At 38.1% G+C, this 20,926-nt stretch overlaps 3 protein-coding genes across 3 annotated transcripts; all 3 read right to left on the reverse strand.

Annotated features, from left to right (window-relative positions):
• Nucleotides 1-1,280: 1,280 nt before the first annotated feature.
• On the reverse strand, nt 1,281-8,432 carry grk7a (G protein-coupled receptor kinase 7a). Its single transcript, XM_079453850.1, has 4 exons — nt 7,710-8,432; nt 7,168-7,605; nt 3,933-4,213; nt 1,281-3,850 (listed from the first exon to the last, which is right to left on the reverse strand). The coding sequence occupies exons 1-4, from the start codon at nt 8,304-8,306 to the stop codon at nt 3,517-3,519; spliced, it is 1,650 nt and encodes a 549-aa protein (XP_079309976.1). The 5' UTR covers nt 8,307-8,432; the 3' UTR covers nt 1,281-3,516.
• Nucleotides 8,433-16,399: 7,967 nt separating this feature from the next.
• Nucleotides 16,400-17,841, reverse strand: LOC306891575 (uncharacterized protein; the record flags this gene model as incomplete). Its single annotated transcript, XM_079451941.1, has 2 exons — nt 16,400-17,445; nt 17,796-17,841. The coding sequence occupies 2 exons, from the start codon at nt 17,839-17,841 to the stop codon at nt 16,400-16,402; spliced, it is 1,092 nt and encodes a 363-aa protein (XP_079308067.1).
• Nucleotides 17,842-18,297: 456 nt separating this feature from the next.
• On the reverse strand, nt 18,298-19,953 carry fbxo36b (F-box protein 36b; the record flags this gene model as incomplete). The annotated part of the gene is made up of 4 exons (XM_079451640.1): nt 18,298-19,022; nt 19,159-19,331; nt 19,464-19,572; nt 19,831-19,953. 4 exons carry the CDS (start codon nt 19,951-19,953, stop codon nt 18,792-18,794), a joined length of 636 nt encoding a protein of 211 aa, XP_079307766.1. The 3' UTR covers nt 18,298-18,791.
• Between the last annotated feature and the right edge of the window lie 973 nt (nt 19,954-20,926).

A 20,926-nucleotide genomic window follows, 5' to 3' on the forward strand; every position in this document is an offset into this window, starting at 1 on the left:
ATCACATCATGGCTCCGCTGGGTGGCGCTTAACACGCAAATGAGGTAACAAACTAGTCTGAGAAAGAGTAGGATTGCGTGTAAAATAATATGAATGAACAATGCTGCACTGAATGTTTTTTAGGTTTATTTTATTTAAGCTGGTTGACACTAAGATGTTCCCAAGTTTAATTAAGAGGCCTTTGGAAATGTGCCAGTATAAAAAATGTAAAATGTGTCAGTTTACAAAGACAAGCTTTTAATTTAAGCATAAAATGTTAAATTTACTTGAAATGTTACCCATGGTTGTAATATTTTATTAATTTACCTGCTGAAAAAGGTTTTGTGGACTTGAATAAAGAGACAAAACATGGGCATTTTGTTTTCATAGTTAGGCAGATATAGTGATGTATCGTTAAAGAACTGCAAAACAATATATTGATATTTTAGTAGCGGTGCATCATGATATTGTTGGTATCGTGTGCCATGTATCATGAATCGAATTGTATCGCGAGGTACTGATCCCCAACCCTATCCATCAAAACCCAGTTATGAGTAAAGCCTAACCGTCATAATAAATAATATATGTACATGATGGTACAAAAAGGCTTCTAAATACAGGATGCAGGCTGATTTTTTTGTGTTAAACTGGACATTATTTCTGTGCATTAAAGGTGATGAAAAATGTTTCTCTTCATGGTTCTTAAAGTCAGGTTGGAGGTTACAGGGATTAGATCTTGATTTAAGTACGCAAGTGTAAACCAGATTATCGCCTTATAAGATAAATGTGGCATTCTGAAATCAGCCCAGAACTTTTCAGGCAGTCTGTGATTCGACTCTACAGCATAATAGGCTTAATCTGTGAAATATTTTTAGGTGTTTGCAGTCTGAGAAGTGTTTCTTAGCGTGCACAAATTTAAACCTCAATTTTGGTTTAATTTTCATAATTTTTGTGAGACACAAATACACATGACAACCAAAAGTAATGGCAGACTGATCCTGTACACCAGGATCCTGAAACATAATTTACTCACCTTCAAGTTGTTCCAAATGTGTCTACATTTCTTTGTTCTGATGAACACAAAGATATTTGGAATAATGCTTATGGCAGTCAATAAGTGTTGAGATCTGTTTGGTTATAAGCGTTATTCTCTCGGTTCATCGGAGCAAAGAAATATATACACATTTGGAACAACTTAAAGGTGAGTAAATGATGATTTTTTTGGGTGAAGTATCATTTTAAGCTGTCGGATTTCAAATTATTTATAAACACTAACATTACAAAGAAAATATAAAAGAAATCTGTAAAAGATAGATGTTTAATTGAACTTTCATAAATGCATTAATGTCCCTAGAATCTCTATAGAAACTCTCAAGTATCTACAGTTAGGCTACATTTTAATTATCATAGTCTACCGCACAACCAGTAAAAACAGAACACCTGAAATAAAATAACAAATTATTAATTTACAGAAAGGTCGTTTGGTCCATTTTACATCACATACAGTTATGTTCAAAATAATATCACTAACAAGATCAGTCACTGTTTGGGGTAGAAATTATATTTCTGTATGGCAAATATTTTACTAGTAGGTGTGGTAGAGTAATAGAAAACCATCAGTCATGACATGCATGTTGCTTATTCTGTGTAATTGAATCATTTACTTAAATGGGCGTGTTCTAAATAATAGCAGTGTGAAGTTCAACTAGAGAGTAAATCATTTTGTGAAAAAACTGGTGTCAAACAAGGGGCCCTTATTTTAGGATGAAGGCAGCAAATGTTGTACTGTGCATTTCTCTCTGAAAATCTGAGTAAAATGGGTCGTTCAAGACATTGTTCTGAGGAATAGCGTACTGTAATTTAAAAATTGATTAGAGAGGGAAAAACATATTAGAAGTGCAGAAAATTATTGACTGCTCAGCTAAAATTATATCAAATGATTTAAATTGGCATCCAAAACCCGAAAGACGTGGAAGAAAACAGAAAACTACCATTCGAATGGATCGAAGAATAATGGCAAAGACTTGTGATCAGCTCCAGGGCGATCAAAGACAGGCCGATGTTACCTGTGAGTACTGTAATGATTAGAAGACACTATGTGAAAGCTATCGGCAAGAAACCCCGCAAAGTCCCATTGTTGAAAAAACAACATGTGATGAAGAGTTACAATTTGCCAAAAAACACATTGACTGGCCTAAAGAGAAATTTTGTGGACTGATGAAATCAAGATTGTTATTTTTGGGTCTAGGGGTCACAGACAGTTTGTCAGACGACCCCCAAACACTGAATTCAAGCCCCAGTACACTGTGATGACAGTAAGGCATGGTGGCGCAAGCATCATGATATGGGGATTCTTTGGGGTGACATCAAAAACGCTGTTTCTGAGGCAAAGCCAAGAAATACAGAGGAATTGTGGTCTGTAGTGCAATCGTCCTGGGCTGAACAGCCTAACATTCCTTTTTCTTCACTTTCTGTTGAGTAATTACAAATTTGAAACTTTTTTCTTCATGTTTTGATTTAGAAAAGATTGTGCAGTGTTCCAAATGCATTTGTGTATTGAAATAAAAGCAATTATAAGGATTTTTAGCTTTACGAACTTTTTTAAACACACTGCTATTATTTTGAACACAACTGTATATAGTGTATGCACACATAATAATATTTCAAAATCTAGGTGCATTATCAGAACAGCCCTGCTATCAAATCAGCATTTAAGATCCCAGTCATAGAGGCCATGAGTTACTGCAAGTTTCTCTCTGGCAAACACTTTTCATAAAAACACATTTGTTACAATGTACCAGTTAATCTGTAGGCCTGTGTCAGGCAGACCCACATAGAATCTCTGCGCACAGATTTCTGCTGAATTGTAATACCAATCATTCACAAAGGGAAAAATTTAACACTTTAGACAATAACATTTGTTTTTTAGATAACTTAGTAGTTATCCCTATATCCAAGTTGAACACAATAAAATTAATTTATGCAAATATAAAGAACTCTGAGTTTGTGCCGGTTGTGTATTAGTACACCCTGAACTAATCCACAATTAAACTGTTATTTGGCAAAGGCGAGAAGTGTTTGGAACAAAAGCTGCTTCTTACTGAGGACTCAACTTTGTATATCCAGACATCTCGGCCTTCTGACCACACACTCATGGTACATTTAATTGCTACGTATACATCATAATAAGTCTGTTTAGGCCTACTCTTCTAGAGTCTTCTCAATAAGGAATGGTAATTTTTCTTGCACCCTCTGTTGGATAGGATATTGACTACTTCATGAGACATGAAGGTAATGCAGAAAATCCTTGTCTGGTCCAAAGCTCAAGCTGATCATGGATGGTATATGTGTTTCTCAGACCCTGCGGCTCTGCATCCAAACCAATAAGAATCACCTTCTATGCTAAAGCTGACTAACGTCCCATCTTATTCCAGCCATGCTTAACTTTTCTTCAACACAGAGCACGGTGTCAATAATATTTGTGATGTCACTCAAAGGAATTCCATATGCTGCTGAATTCCAAGCTAGCTGGTTCTCTCACAAAAGTGTGCAGGTACCCGATTTCTTATCGTCGTCTGAGCCACCGGCTGATTCTTTCCGGTTGGGGTCATTGAGCTCATCGAAGAGTCCGGTGTCTATCATCTCCATTTGCCAGGCGATAGGTATAGCCCCTGTGCTGAACTCCTTGAAAAATTTATCATCCTTAGCATCAAACTCAATACCCTTGATTTCGGAGAACTCGGCAATGTCACTTGTATCCTTCGCGTAGACAACATTGGGTTTGGGTACCCAGGGTGGATCAATAAGGCCGGCCTCCAAACGAGCAAAGTTGATGGACTTGAACCACTCGTGCTTCCTGGGATCATCACCCCTACAAAAACAGTGAGTGTTATACACATTGTTGAAAGGGCAGGGCAAAATTTCATTAGGTTAAGAGGGATTGAAATGCTTACTTGCAGCCAAGACGTTCATCCATTTTCTTCTTGAGGAACTGCTTGATGATGTCTATTGTGGGGGCATCAAAGTTCTTGTGCTCATATTTTGGCTCCTCGTTGATGATCCGCCTCTGTACCTCCTCCTTCTCCACTTTCTCCTTCTTGGATTCGGGACCTTTAAATGGGGTGTAGCCAGCCACCATTTCATAGATACTGCAGCCCAGAGCCCACCAATCCACCGAGGTCCTGTACGGAATTTCAGTCAGGATTTCAGGTGCCATATATGCACCCGTTCCAGCCTGTACACAGAGGAAAAAGGATCTGAAGGAGACTTAAACAAATTGACGAGTAATTTCTGTTGGGAGAATTGGTAGTTAGATGAGAACACAATGAAACTGAAAATCACACCATTGTATGAAAGGTTCTGAGGAACGGATCGGATGTTTGTGAGATATGTTTACTATGGGGATAGTTTACCCAAAAATGAAACTTCTTTCATCATTTACTTACCTTCATGACTTTCTTTCTTCTCTGAACTGAAAAGAAGATATTCTGAGAAATCTGTCAGTTGTTTTGTCTTCAAACAATGGAAGTCAATGGGGTCCAATGTTGTTTGGTTACTAATGTTTTTCAAAATATATAAACTCATGAAGGTTTGGAATGACATGAAGGTGTGCAAACTATCTCTTTCAGGTTACCAGAACTACAGTAGTTTATTTTATGTCATTCTTACCCTATCTATTCCATATACCTCAGCTCCTTTCTTTGCCAGATGGAAGAGGCTTAATGGTAATCCTTTACTACCTGTCAGAAGTCATGTGCCGATCCACTGTGATGAACTTGACTTGCTACTTATATAAAGATAGCCATTCTTCGGCTCCACTGGACATGTGCATCTTTTTCACCAGAATTCGTTCATAAATGGCTATACGCTTCTTTTAACCCTGAAGCTAATACCCACTTCAGTATACAAGAGAGGGAAACTGTTGTATTTTTAGACAATGTTAATTCAAATGGATAATTTAAGTGTACTGTGTGATAAATGCAGAGAAGATGTGGCAATTGTCAGGCTTAGGCTCAATCAAGCTAAAATGTAGTGATTATGCAGGATTATGCAGGAGTCATTGTGATTGGCTAACATACTGCAATGAGCAAAGCTAGCATGATAGCCACATCATTATGCTAATGTCTTAATTTTAACAATGTCAAGTTTACAATATTTGAGGTTGTAGCTAGTGTGGTTGTGTTATTACATAGAAAAACGTTGGAAAACAGAAGGCTCTAATAAAAGTGCTTAGGATATGGGCGAATGTAAATGACAGCAGAAAGCACATTTTTAATCATATCTAGACTTGTGCAGTACAACATGTAGTGCTTACATCTGCCTTTGGCAGTCTGATCAGAGACAGATTTGTGTAATTCGTCCTAAGAGGATCAGGAGTGTAAAGCCAACCAAACCCCTGGTGGTTCAGCTTGGGCTTCAACCTGCATTGAGGACTAAAGAAGGGCACTGCATAATAAGCTTACGTAAACACATGAGCCGTTGTCACATTTTGACATTTGATCATTCATCAGAAGTCATGGAAGGGTTTGGTTTGGCTTTCCACTGTTATAATATTTATCATGTGGGAATAGTTGTCGTTTAAAACCTGTATACTCTTTCTTCTGTGGAACACAAAAGAATATATTTTGAGAAATGGGTTTGTGTCTGTAAAATGGAGGTCAATGTTATTTCAAAATGTCTTCTTTTGTGTTCTGCAGAAGAAAGTCGCACAGGTTTGGAATGGCATAAAGATGACTTCAACTTCATTTGAACACAAGTCAATTTTATGGTTCAAAAAGAGATGGCGATAGAGAGGCAAACCATTAAGAAAGATATTTAGTAGAATGTAAGTAACCAAACAGATCTCATCCCCCATTTACTGCCATAGTGAGGAAATAAATACTATGGGAGTCAATGGGGGATGAGTTTGGTTACTGACATTCTTCCAAATTTCTTCCTATGTGTTCAGCAGAACAAAGAAATGTATACAGGTTTGGAACTATCTGAGGGTGATTAAATGCTCAAAGAATTTTCATTTTCGCCTGAACTACCTTTAACTGAGAAGCTGTAACCAGCTTCAAAACGTTGCTCTGCACATCTCTGTTTGTTCGTAAAAACAAGTTTGGAGCTTGCTGTTATGAGAAATTTCGCAATCTTATTAACATCTGGTCCATTTACCATAGCTAATGCTGGACTGTGATATAAATGTCAATATTTATAGGGTTAGTACAACTTTTTTTAGTCTTACAACATGATGACAGCCTTTAATGGATATGTGCAGTCTTCTCTTAACCTCAATCATCTGCGGCCCAGCAATGGAAGGGCTTAAAGAGACACTGAGCCAAAGGTGCAGATGAGGACACTGCAGCTAATTGATCTGTGCATGTCTTGGATAACTATGCTGTTTTTGGGACTGTTTGCACACGATTGGTGTAGCTGTGCTCAAAATAACAAAGATCACCTAGAATTACATAACAGGGACAGAATATAATGCAAACACTATGGTATTCTTATAAATTACAATGTTAGAGATGAACAAGGCTAGTGCACTGATATTTACAAAATGACTTTCCAAAATGACTGAAAACATTGATTCTTTTAGTACATTTTGAGTTATGTACTAATGTTTGCTGGTAAATATGTGATTGTACACTACTGTTTAAAAGTTTTGGGTCACTTTATGATGATTTATTAATATTTTTAAAGCTACAATCTGTATGTTTTGCCACTATCTCTGCAGGTAACTTTACATGGGTTGAAGTCGTATGACATCAAAAATAGTTTCTTAGTCTAAGCTCAACTTATAAATCATTATTATAATTGTGCCAATCAGGGAAAGGTTTTTGACATTGATTTTCTAAGTACTTACTAAACAAGACTTTTGTTTATTCTCAACCCAAAAGTTGACTTGTATTTTTGCTAGGCTAAGTTTGATTCAAAACTAAACTGAATATGCTGGTTCAATTATATATTTTGTTGCTAAACTAATTTGACATTTTTGCTTAAGCCTTATTTTTAACATCATCTAATGTTTTTCATAGATGATTTGCTTTGAATAAATGTAAATGATTCATTTTCATCACCGCCAATTTTAATTCATTTTTGTTCAGTTACAATTTTGACCAGGTCTTTTTTTTCTTTAAAATGTGGTATAGTAGTACAGCTTGCATTGTCTTCTCTGGCTTATTTGAATAAAGAGGATCAACTTACTTTTTGGGTGATGGTTTTTCCAACCGGAATCTCCACAGCAAGACCAAGATCTGAAAGACGACATTGACCCAGGCTATCCAAAAGCACGTTCTCAGGCTTCATGTCACGATACACAATGTCCATGGCATGTAGATGCAGCATCCCGGTACAAATCTGAGCTGTGTAATAGACGATCCGATCCATTTCAATGCCCTTCTCGCCAATGTGATAGATGTGATACTTGAGGTCACCTCCATTCATCAAGCTCATGACCAAGCAGAGATGGGTCTTGGTTTCATAAGCGTAAGCCAGGCTGACGATGAACAGGCTGTTGACCTTCTCCAAGATTTTCTTTTCCAGCAGGGCCATTTTCTCACCATGTTTCTTCTTCAGACGCTTTTTGCATAGTTTCTTGCAGGCGTACATATGGCCGGTGTTCTTCACCTGGACCGCACAAACCTGGAATGAAATGCAGCGGCCACAGTCAGTTTGAAAGATTATATATTTTCTACTAATATATGTAGAGAAAAGCATAGCTTTTTAATTTTGTGAAAAGAACCTACCTCACCAAATCCACCCTTTCCAAGTGTCCTGAATTCATAAAAGTACTTCTCAGTGATGGGTTGTTTCTCATATTCTTTCCACTGCAGAAACTTGTCAAAGAACTGACTTTCCTGATAATCTGTAAATGGTTTGCCTCTGAGAAACTCTTTGGTGGCATCCTTCACCAGTCCCATCACCTCCTCGAAATCTTTGTCAGTAACTGCCTTGCACTTTGTTGATACATCTCCAGTCAGGAAGGCAAGGAAGCTCTTGGAACCATCCTTGCAGAATTTATTAGTGATATTTGTACGGGCCTTGTCTCTGGCAGCACCCTCAGACAATTCCCAGTCATTCAGATCATCCAAAAATTCAGCCGCAGCAACGCACTCAGGTCCCCCTTGATCGAGGTATTGGCGGAAGAAACGCTTTCCTGTGGGCTGTTTTTCGCAGAGGGAGTCAAAGTCCTTCTCTAGATTTGTCCTGAGTGCTGCGCACTGCTCCGGCTTGGGAAGAGACAGACTTCGTCGACGTTTCTTCATCTCTTTGTCATCTCCCCCCTGGGCTTTCAGGTAGGCTGTGTTGGCCACCAAGTTATCGAGTCCCCCCATGTCACACATTTTGGCGGCAGTGGTGGGTTACTTGTCCCTGAGAAATGGATGCTTCTCAGCCAGCGGTCAGTGCGTTTGTGTGTGCAACTCTCTTCAAAGACGAGGCACGAATGAGCCTCTAAGACTTACGCACCTGCGGACCTAGACAACCTAGTAATTACTTATTCAGAATTAAATACCTGCAAGGGATTTTCACTAAGTATATTTGTGTGGTCTATACTCAGCTTCTATTCAAGGAAAGGAACTTATAAGAGGGTTCTCCCGCTAAGAAGCTTTAGGGCTGACCATATTTAGGTAGAGGCAGAGTGGTAGCTGATGGTTGCCCATAGGGCTCGGTTGTCTAAACATAAATGGTGATACGATGAGAGGAGCAAAAGTGTGCGAGCTAACAGCTCAACATGAAGTGTACAAATTGCTGAGGGCAGCAAGATGCACTAAAACTTTCTTCTGTTGTTCACAGGCCAACAGCTAATGTTCTATCGCCGGACCAAGTACAGTGTAAAAGAACAGATCAAATGACTGCTGACTTTATCAAGGATATGTCAAATAACATTACATTTGCTAAAATGTCTTTCTCTGTTTTTTCCCAGTTTTTTCATTCTACTTTAGACTTGAATTTTAGGGGTAATTAGAGGTAATTATTAGTTTTTACTTTAAGCAGTTGCCATTAACTGTAATAATAGTTTATTTCAAAATGCAAAAGGTAAAGCACTGCCTGCAGATTATCAAAAAGGGAATAAACTGAAACATAAACAAACAAGTATGTTTCCCTAATATAATTATAATAAACTAATTGCCTCATGTAATTATTCACACAAAACCATTCTTCCTTTCTGAATATGCACTAAATAACAAGTTAAAGGGCAAGTGCCCATGTAGAGGAACAATTTATTGTTCAAAGGTGTTTCATTAAAATAGGAAGTTTCCCTCAGATGTTCATCCTAAAATTGAATTTGTCACTTGATTTTTCATTTCTGAGAAATCATTCACTACAATACAGAAAAGTCTTTAGTAGCCTATATTTGTTTTGTTGTGTTGAACACATAATGAGATAGTTTGAAGAATTTAGGAAAGCAAACAGTTCTGGGACACCCTTGACTACTGTCGTGATCGTGGAACGTGTGGAGGAAGAACCAAAGTGCAGGCAGTGTGATGAAGGAGTTAACACCAGGACTTTAATATATATATATATATATATATTTATGTGTGTGTGTATATATATATATATATTATATATATATATATATATGTGTGTGTGTGTATATATATGTGTGTGTGTGTGTGTATATATATATATATATATATATATATATATATGTATGTGTGTGTGTGTGTGTGTGTGTGTGTGTGTGTGTGTGTGTATATATGTGTGTGTGTTTGTGTGTATATATATATATATATATATATATATATATATATGTGTGTGTGTGTGTGTGTGTGTGTGTATATATATATATGTGTGTGTGTGTGTGTGTGTGTGTGTGTGTGTATATATATATATATATATATATATAAACAGAAAACCCGCGAGGGGTAACAAAACAGAGTACATGATAACAAACACGATAAACTGATAACTAAACACACTCAACAAGAACTCAACTAAAACCCACAAAGACTAGAATATATTTTTAACACGTCAGGACGATGTAACAAGGCTTCTTGAACAGGGTAACAAGTACAACGAACGAGCAATATTAGTCAATAGACAAGAGGGCATTAAATAGGGAGACTAACAAAGGAGATAACGATGGGCAGGTGTGGGGAATGAGACACAGGAGGAAAGCTATACTAGGAACGAGAGGGGCGGGGCCAAATGCCGAGACTGGAGAGAATGCATATTAAGTCCAGATTGACAATAAAGCTTTTCTCCACATAAAACACGTGGGTCTGTCATGATTCTGCCCCTAGACCAGAAAATCAAGACAAGAGAAGGCAGAATCATGACAGACTACTATTTTAATTTGGCCTACTATGCTAAATGGTGAGTAAATGGTGAGTAAATGGTGACCGAATTTTAAGCTATCGCTTAAATGTTTCTACAGCAAAGATCGTTTACATTATTTTTATGTAGGCTACTTATTTTGATTTTTTATTCAAGTATCAAATAACAGGCACTAGTTATTCTCATTCATCTTGACTTATTCATCACATTAAGAAAATAAATTAATATTTGAAACTTTTCAATTCATGTAGTCCCAATTTGAATGCGTCAAGTTTGATGATTTAACATGAAAAGACCAATTAAAAAATGTATGTTTTGTTGGAAGCCTGCCCATTGAACAGTCAATATACAGTAGTTCACCGTTGCACAAAGACTTTGTCATGCAGAGAAGAAATGTTTTTATGTAAGGGGGCACATGAAAAAGTATAATAGACACTACAATATTCCAATATACAGTAAAAATAACAATAGTTAGTATTGATTTCGTGGTGACTTTCACTTCAAATTAAAAGCCTTAAACTTTTTTTCATGCTGTGTAAATCGGCTTAACAAAAATGAAAATGATTTTATGGTCTTAAATTTAAGTTAAATTCATAATTTCTATTAAAATATTAAGTTTATTGCATTTTCATTCACATTTACTGCATGAAATTTGTCAATTATTGTGATAGATCGATACAAAAATAACAACAATGAAGGTATTGTAATGAAAATAAATTTGTGTTGTAAAACTAAGAAAGTTGTCAAATTTTTTCTGAAAGAAGATTGAGGGGTGGTCTCGTAAACATAATGTAATACTTTTGTAATGGATTATCTTTTGTCTGAAAACCTTAAGAAACACAAGCAGAACAAGAACATATAACAGCTCTTAAAGTCATTTAAGTAATTTTGCTTTAATAACCTCTCTTTATTGCTTGCTTCATTGTTTTCCTTACTTTTTAAGTTAAACAAGCGTTGGCTAAATGATTCAATGTAAAATGTAACTAGGCAACTATCTCTGTTCTTCAAGGATTGCCTTGTCTCACATAAAGATCACCTACTTGAAGAGGATTATGGCAGTGGTGGAGGGAGAGAATAGATTACAATCCCCCATCTGCTTTTTTAACCCACAAACACAAAGTACGGAACAGATCAGCAGGTCACCTGCACAAATTATAAGATACAACAAGTGTTTACCTCATGGTCTTTGTCACCACCTGCCCGCTTTGTTAAAATTACCAAATGCTGGTTGTCAGCATGTGGCGTGTTTTGTGCAGTCAAATTCCAACAGCATCCTTCTTGATTGTAAACATGGGGAATTCCGTTGGAGAATGTGAGATCTTAATACATGTTTGTTGTATGCTAAATGCCATTTCTTTTTGTACGAAAAATAGCATTTGTGTTCGCCTGTTGTTGTTAGTCTGTTTGTTCCATCTTTTGTTTTTGGACAGCTATGTAATGCCCATGCTAAAGACCAGTCCTGATGTTGTTGTATCATGTCATAAGGTATACTGCCCTCTATGGGATCATTGTATTATTATGAGCACAAATAAAAGTTAGACAAGGAAAACACAATTTATCAAGTGTAGAAGATCCCTTAAACAAAACACGCCTAATGCCTAAATATAAATGTTAGTGTTTTATATGATTCTGTATTTCTCTTGATGTGTTTTAAATGCATTTGCTTTTAAGTTTTGGACCCTTACGTGTAGAAGCAGCATGTTTGGATTTCATGATTGATAATTGCTTGTCATAGTTTACCCTGGAAAAGTTAATGCATCATTTTAAAGGGTAGTTCACCCAAAAATCTTGTTTCACCCAGACAGTACCATTGTAGCAGCTCGCAGTACAGCCTACTTAGAAGACATCTCTGCTTTGATGAAAGAGCATCACCTCCAGCTGAACTCTGCCAAGACAGAACTACTCGTGTTTCCGGCACATCCCACGGTGCAACACAATCTCACCATCCAACTTGGCAATACCACAATCACTCCTTCCAAAACAGCCAGGAACCTCGGAGTCATATTTGATGAACAGCTGTCCTTCAATGATCACTTCGCAAAGACAGCGCGATCCTGCCTATATGCTTTATTTAACATTAGAAAGGTAAGACCCTATCTCACTGAGCATGCAGCACAACTACTTGTCCAGGCCCTTTATCTCAAGGTTGGACTACTGCAATGCTCTCCATGCTGGTCTTCCTGCAAAGGCTATCAAACCACTCCAGCTGGTTCAAAACGCACGCCTCATCTTTCAACAGCCCAAAAGGGCTCATGTGACACCCCTTTCTTTTCTTTCCACTGGTTACCGGTTGAAGCCCGGATCAGATTCAAGTCACTGATGCTTTCCTACAGGACTATAACTGGATCTGCACCGGTATACCGTCACACACTCCTACACTCCATCTAGAACCCTGCGTTCAGCAATATATATATATATATATATATATATATATATTGCCTTCTCATAAGGGCAGTAAATCACTTTCCCGCTCATTCTCCTTCAAATAAAAAAACCCACTAACTCTTTCTCTCCACAGGTATTGGTCAGGCTTTTGTTGAAACTAGTAACTTTGTATTAACACCTATTGAATTATTGTATAACATTTCGCTTATTGCTCCCTGATCTCTTTGTAAGTCGCTTTGAATAGAAGCGTCTGCTAAATGACTAAATGTATATGGATGAAACAAACATCTGCTTTTGTTTAATTCTCTACCTTTAGCTGAATGTATGCATGCATTGTCTCTCCATCACCTATCGTGTTTCTTACGCAGATGGTGTTTGACGCAAAACTGCTAATGGGGTTCTATTGGTGGCTACAAACGTTTGTCCTGTGTGGTGCACCTGGTGTAATATTGGATGGCTGATATATTGGCATATTCGCTGAAGGAGATAGGGTGAGAGATAGACACATGTTCTTATGAATTAAACACATAAAGGTGCTGTGACATGAAGATACAGATGTTTTTGTTTTATATCTGAGTAAAGAGTCATCATATACCAGGGGTCAGCAACCTTTGTGACCAATAGAGCAATTATTAGCCCTCTTCAACTCAAGACAATTTGGAGCCGCAAAATATATGTAATCTTTAAATTGCTATAACACAGGTCATGCATGTGAGGTAGTAGTTACCCAGTTGCACCACTAGGTCGCAACATAGTGCTATTCTTATTGTATTAAGATGTTAAGCAATTCATACATTTCTGTCCCTGGCAAGAAGTGTGAGTTGCGATAGGAGAGTAGGGTCATCGTGTTGCATGGGCTGCCTTAGTAAGAACTTTTGTTTTGTTTTGTTTTTGCAGTATTTGATGAACACCCACAAGATACCGCCTACTCTCAGCATACGGACATCATGCATAAACGTTATGATAAGAAAAATGTCCTTATTGCAAGCTTCTGTCACGTTATTGTGAAAACAAATACTGACTTGATTTGATTAAAAAAGAAGGAAAACTAGTCAGGCGTAATTGAGAGTATCTCAATTATCATCAACCCGCCAACATAAAAGGATAATAATAGCTAATAAAATAATTGTATTATAATCAAACAATTTGATCCATGTGTTCATTTGAACCGAAAGCCTGTTTACTAAAATTAAATAAATAAATACTAAAATTCATTACTAGACCATCATCGTTTTGAATTCATTTTCAAATATTTTATTGTCAATGTTTGTGTCTTTATTCGATTAGCCCAGTGTCTGATAATACATTTGTAATACAATCATAAATCCAGAAATACTAAAACAAAACACTGATGTTATGATTGTGACAAACCACAACAATCTGTCAGTCACTTAATTTACTGTCATCATTTACTCACCCTCAAGTTGTTTCAAACCTGTATGAGTTGATTTCTTCTGCACAAGAACATATTTTGAAGAATGTGGGTAACCAAAATATTTCTTGTGCTTTTTTCTTTTTAACATAATTGAAAGTTAATGGATACCAGAAACAGTTTGATTTCCCATATTGTTAAAAATATATTGTTTTGTGTACATCAGAGGAAAGAAACTCATACAGGTTTGGGGTGAATCATCTCTTTCTTGTAATTAATAATCTTGTTATTATAATCTTCATCATTTTAATGTTTGTGTTGTGAGAGTGCCAGTCTTGCTACTTTATTGTTTCAAATTGAAATGTGTTTCTGTTTTATAAAACAGGTCTGAAGTTGTGAATGAGGGTGAATGTTACAATAAAACCCAATTGCATTTAAGAGTACAAATTGTAGTAAGCATATACTGTTTTAGTTATGAGGGGTCCTTGGGAAAATAATTGCTGTGAGGGGTCCATGGCCTCACAAGGTTTGAGCACCCCTGTGCACCCCTCTCATTTTCTCGTTAGCTTCCCTTCGGTCTTTCATTCCCTGCCCTTGTGTCTGCTGTCCTTTGTGTTATTGTTTTGTATGACTTGTCTGTTTGCTCGTGCTCCCTAGTTGGATTCTCTTCCCCTATTATATTCCTGGTTGTGTTTTGATGGTGTGTTTGACGGTTTATTATTTATTACTTTACCCCATCGCGGGAAGTCCTTTGTTATAAGTTTTGTATTTTTGGTTATGTTCCTATATTTACTCCCCATCGTGGGATTTTTGTTTATAATTATTAAAGTTTTATGTTTTCTGCACACTGCTGCCTGCACGTGGGTTCTCCCCTTTCCAGTTCCTGACATAACAATTCTGCAGGCAGCTATGGAGGCTGTGCGTTCTCGCCAGGCTCGCCTCCTCTGCGGTGTTCAACAGGGGAACATTGAGACTGTTGGACTTCGACGGTGCATTGACCTACGCCATGAACCGACCGGAGTCCAGGGTCTCCAATCCTGCCCAGCCGCCAGCATCCATTCCGATTCCGCAGCTGGTAGTCTAGCCGGTGAACCAGCCGGTATTCTAGACTGGCGAGTCCTCCGGCGATCCACCCGGTGACCCAGTCCGCTGCCCAGCCGTTGGAGAGCGCTGCCCAGCCACCGACACCCAGTCCTGTCCAGCCGACACACAGTCCTGTCCAGCCAACACCCAGTCAAAACCATTGTAGTCTATCTGTCCCTCCAGTTTTCAACATGGCAGCAGAGTGAAATCAGTCTATGGTGGCCAAGAACCATTTGGTTACAAGCACTATTCCAAATATCTTTCTGTGTTTAGCAGAAAAAACACATTTATACAGATCTGGAACAGCTCAAGGGTTAGTAAATGATGACAGAAGTTAACTGACCTGGGTTCAGTTTATACAGTAAGATGCATACCATGAATGTTTTACACAACAGGTATACAGTATATACAAGCGACACATAAGATATTACAAATAGGACAGGTGGTCATCCTCACAGATGCAGTGCAGTATGATTGTGACTTAGATCTGGAACAGCTCAAGGGTTAGTAAATGATGACAGAAGTGAACTGACCTGGGTTCAGTTTATACAGTAAGATGCATACCATGAATGTTTTACACAACAGGTATACAGTATATACAAGCGACACATAAGATATTACAAATAGGACATGTGGTCATCCTCACAGATGCAGTGCAGTATGATTGTGACTTAGATCTGGAACAGCTCAAGGGTTAGTAAATGATGACAGAAGTGAACTGACCTGGGTTCAGTTTATACAGTAAGATGCATACCATGAATGTTTTACACAACAGGTATACAGTATATACAAGCGACACATAAGATATTACAAATAGGACAGGTGGTCATCCTCACAGATGCAGTGCAGTATGATTGTGACTTAAAGGAATAGTTAACCCTAATATAAAAAATCTCTCAAAATGTACTCAACCTCATACCATTTCAGATGTATATGACTTCCTTTCTTCATTTCAACAAATGTATTATTTCACTTCAGAAGATCGCCTGGATGACTGATATCACTTTACAATAAGGTTGTATTTGTTAATGGTAAATGCATCAGGTCAGGTGCATGAAATTTAGCGGCATCTAGTGGTTAGGCTGCGAATTTCAACCAACAGCTCACTCCACCCCTTTCGAAGCACTATGGTGGCTGATGTTGCTTCGCCTCGCCGACCACCATTTAAGAAGATACCTTGATGACGTGGGCATAAGATGGCATGTGGATGAGTAAATTATAAAAGTTTTTAATACTATTCCTTTAACTCTCTGTTAAACTCTATTCCAAAGGCAGTTTGTTGTCCAAGAATCGTATTCAACACCATCTGAATCTCACTTACAATGTTTCCTCTGTGACGTCTGCAGTCTCTATCTGCTCCTCCTCACACTCTGAGATAACTGCAGACAGGGTGCCTGTGGCCATGCAGGCAGAGACATTTGTCTCTATACTTGCCCCAGTGCCTGCAGTAGTTACTGTCACGATGGTGGAGTTATCTGTGCTCTCAATGTGGCAACAGATACCCTGAATGCACGAAGAGGGCAGGAGATGTGGCATCTCCACGGAGAGCTGTTTGCAGCGCAGGCCAAACACCACAGGACTCAGTGACTGTGCAGAGCAAAAGAGGATGAAAAGTGCCAGTGCCACCGCAAGTCTCTCCTGATGGCGCGCGATTATGATGAAAGAGGGGAGGATGTGCAAGCTCATCTGCAGGCAGTGGATGAGGATGGTGCGGCGGCCCTTACTGTTAGAATTTGTGGAATGTCCAGCACGCCAGGCCTCCAGGCAAATGAACACATAGCATCCGATGATAAGCATAATCAGCAATGACAGCTGCATTAAAGCACTAACAATGCAAGCCGTGCCTTCCAAAGCTGTAGAGCACTCTGTGTCCAATCCAATCACGTAGTCCCAAGAGTAGCGTACGCAGGCTAGGACAGTGAACACCACGGGGTTGAACAGGGCAAGAGCACAAGATGCCAGCATCACCCAGTGGCGGTAGCGCTGGACCAGAGCCGGGTAACGGAGTGGCAGGCAAATAGAGAGACAGGTGGTGACAGACATTAGCGTGAGGGTGATCATCAGACCTCGTGCCATCACTACCTGCAGGTCAAAGAGGATCCAGCAGACGATTCGAGAAACCGGCCAGCGAAGGCTGCGTAAACTGTGCACCACTGCACCCATGATATTAAAGCCACTCACGCAAATGCAGTGCAGACACAACAGGACGTAGCGGGGGTTCTCACGCAACTCCAAAGAGTCCCGCACAATCATTATGATGAGGCAGGTGAAGAGACCGGAGATAATGAAAGCTCCTGAATGGGCAAAGGCTTTGCCAATTTCCAAAAGCTTGTTGTCTTCAATTAGACTGGTGCTATTGAACCCTGTGGAAAGTGAAAAGTTATGACACTTTAAGTAGGTAAAGAAAACTATTAGAAGTGTACTTCACATAAATGAAAGTTTTTGTTTATGATCAATTCAGTTACAGCAATAAAAAACATTTTATCAAACAGACAAATCAACTCAACAATAACTCAACAGGGTGAAGTCATTTGAATGAGTCCAGTGGATCAAGGGTTAGAGACAATTCTGTGCTCAAGAAAAGCAAAACAGAAATCAATAAATCTCTGAAGAGGTTACTAGCTAAACAGCTGTACCTGCTGAAAAAAGTGTTCCTTACATAGCATACTGCCTTAAGATATGCCTTTATTTAAAAATAGAAATATTCCCTCACCTGTTTGAAGCAGATCTAAATCTATCTGAGCGGTGGTGTTAGTCATTGTTGCTTAGTGTGATAAATTGAATTTGTGTCTCTCCTTACACTTGATTTGAGCAAAAATAAACTGCTTCGTCTTTGTCCCTGTGTCTCTCTGTCTTTCGTATGCTTATTCACAGATGAGAAGTGTCTAACCTGCAGCCACCGGTTTTGTCACAGCATCTCAGATTTCGAACACTCCCCCCTCACGCATGGTCATTTTCTATGCTGTCACACAAAGCCATGCAACAGTAATCTGAGTGCATGTGGAGTGTGATTAAACCACATGCTTATAAATGAGCAATTGAAATTATATTGTGAATATACTGTATGTGATCTGAGTTTGCATGTCTATTGATTGTTAAAGGATCTTCTGGGTTGCCATGGTTATATCATTATCTTTTAATATATTTTATACAGTTTTTTAAGATGAAGTTACAAATTAAATATAAAAAAAGAACTAAATATGGAATAGTTTTATCATTGACAGTCGTTTTAATTACACAAACCAAATGCAATGTTAATATGCTAATGTTTATTGAACATAACAAACATCATCATGGGCCTTTAAATCCTAAACCTCAAAATACAATAGGTTGCAATTGACAAAAATTGGCTTTTGCACGAAACAACCAGTGCTAGACCAGTTTCAGCTCATTAAAGTCCAGGAAATATTCTTTTCACATGCTGGCAAAATGTCAGACCTTTATATATATCAAATAGAACCTCTCAGAGTGCAAGATCATACCAGATTAAAATCTAGAGAAAAGTAGCAGCAAACTATTAATTTAAAATGAACAATGTTGGTTCAAAATCTTTCTAGATATGAGCACACAAAACGGGGTGAGTGGCCAGATGTTTAATGAAGTAAAAAAAAGGACCGTACACAGTTCATAAGCAGTAGGCCTATAGACAGAATCAAGTAAAATAGGTTCTGACCAAGTAGGTTTACTGTAAACATTTTAAACAAGGTCTTCAACTCAAATCTTCCTCGAAAGATAATGAAGGGCAACTCTGTTCTTCCGTATCCTCACAGGGCTGATTCTCCTTCTGCTTCCGCCGGCTAATCTGCATCTGCAGCTGCAGTTTGTTGGTAAAGAAAACTGTCCTCCAGCCAACATCCTTAGCCAAAGCTTCGACTGAAGGTGTGAGAGCACCCCAATGATTTCTCACCGTCTGCTCCCAGAACTCCTCCGAGTTACAAAGCTGTAGAAAGAATAAACCACACATTTAACCAATGAGCACCTTCAGAAAAAGGATATATCATTATATTAAATGTAATCCAACTGATAAGAGAGCAGATTTGCAGGGAGAAAAAAGCTGTAGTTACAGTCGTCCTTACCTCTCTAAACCTACGGCAGGTGTGTGAAAGGCCTGAAATGTCGTCAAGGTTCAAATATGCCATGATGTTGAAAATTAAAGAGTTTGGGAGTCGTACAAGGTAGTCATATTGGCCCTGGCATAAATGTATGGAGTACTGCAAGATGTGGGGACCAAATACCATGGCCACTTGACCTGAATGAGGATCAGTAACGTCGGTTCATTCATTTTTGTGCACAACAAACCAGCAACATTTGGAAGCTATTTTAATAGTTCAGTGAAGTAGCAAGCAAACCAAAATTAGACTAAAATTAGCACTTGGCTTACTTTGCAGATGTCTGTCTTCTATGTAGTCTACGTGTGATTCTCTCAGTTCTCCTGGTCTTGTGTTCCTGCAGTCTGATCTCATTGAAATCTTCCACCATCTCCAAATGACCTGATCGAGGTAGGGGTGAATTAAAATAAATGTAATTTAAGTCGCAATTAACTACAGTTAACTACCACAACAGTTTCTTAACATCTAATTCTTACTATTTAATTCATTGAGCAATGTAACACATTTCAAGCAGGTGTCCTTTTTCTTACAGTTACTATATATTTTTAAAACATTTTGCTCATCGAGCTAATGCATTAAATGCAAAGGATATCTTCGGTAACACTTCAGAAAGATAATATTTTGAACGCATGAACAAACCTCAGATCGTGTGATTTCAAAGTGAAAATAGTCCTTGATAGGTGCGTGACCTTGTCCTCCGATCTCAAACAGAGTTTTCCCAAGCAAGCTCGCCATTACTAACCTCGTTTGACACGTAACCATGACAACGGCGTTCTTTAGCCACCAAAACGTGATTTCACACCGACCGTCGTTAATTTAGGTTCATGCTCTGACAACAACCATGATCAATGGATCAATAACGTACAAAGAAATTGTGTTAAAACAACGCGTTTCTATGTATTTTGTGAATATTCGCACATTCAACTGTCACACGGTCGAGCTGTACGTCGCTAGTGTGGCGATATTAAGTCGAAACGAGTTCGTGTCAGCTAACGAGATCTTCTAATACTCGTCATATACTAAACATTACTGTTAATAAAACACGGTGCCAGCTATTTATAATATAAAGGCATGTTGGCATCATGATTAATGTATATCGTTTCTCTTTATAATGGACGCGCACTTCATATAGGCCTATTGTATTTTACTCATATTTTCACCAGATTTAAACGGATGAAATTACTACTTCAAATGGGGAAACGTATAGACATCAATAAGGATTTTAAAAACCTTTGTTGGATCGAAAAACTTTTTTAATTTTTAAGGATTGATAAAACTAGTTATCATGCACAGATGTAATATAATTGCTCATGCAAACACAATATGGTATTTGATAAGCGCTGTGTCGAAGTAAACTAAGTGTAACTATGATTGGTTCACTTTTTCCATCTGTTTTAATTATAACGATTCGGATTTTGACGGAACTCAATTCCATTTTGACAGTATTTCTTGTGTTGTTGTACGTTATACAATAATAACAGAGGGTACATTATTATATTACAAAAATCATGAAATGGATGCCAACTAACTGTCACAATAAAGACCTCCATACTAACCTTACCATACACTTTATAATTAAACATCTGCTTGCCATTTTCAAATGTCTTTTCATTTTGTTGAAAATAAATGCCTGTGATAATTATAATGTGAAAATGTTAGGAGCACGTGTTGTACATTTGTACAAACTTGTAAATTGTTTTCTGGGAAAGGACCCACATTTCTGTTCTTCCAACAC

This window comes from Barbatula barbatula, assembly GCF_947034865.1.
Source record: "Barbatula barbatula genome assembly, chromosome: 3".
NCBI classification, from domain to species: domain Eukaryota; kingdom Metazoa; phylum Chordata; class Actinopteri; order Cypriniformes; family Nemacheilidae; genus Barbatula; species Barbatula barbatula.

Excerpts from the sequence above, each read along its gene's own strand:
- grk7a (XM_079453850.1), bottom strand. The coding sequence starts at position 8,306 with ATGTGTGACATGGGGGGACTCGATAACTTGGTGGCCAACACAGCCTAC. Across the intron at positions 4,214-7,167 it reads GAAAAACCATCACCCAAAAA|GCTGGAACGGGTGCATATAT; the intron begins GTAAGTTGATCC and ends CTCTGTGTACAG. Across the intron at positions 3,851-3,932 it reads GATGAACGTCTTGGCTGCAA|GGGTGATGATCCCAGGAAGC; the intron begins GTAAGCATTTCA and ends CTGTTTTTGTAG.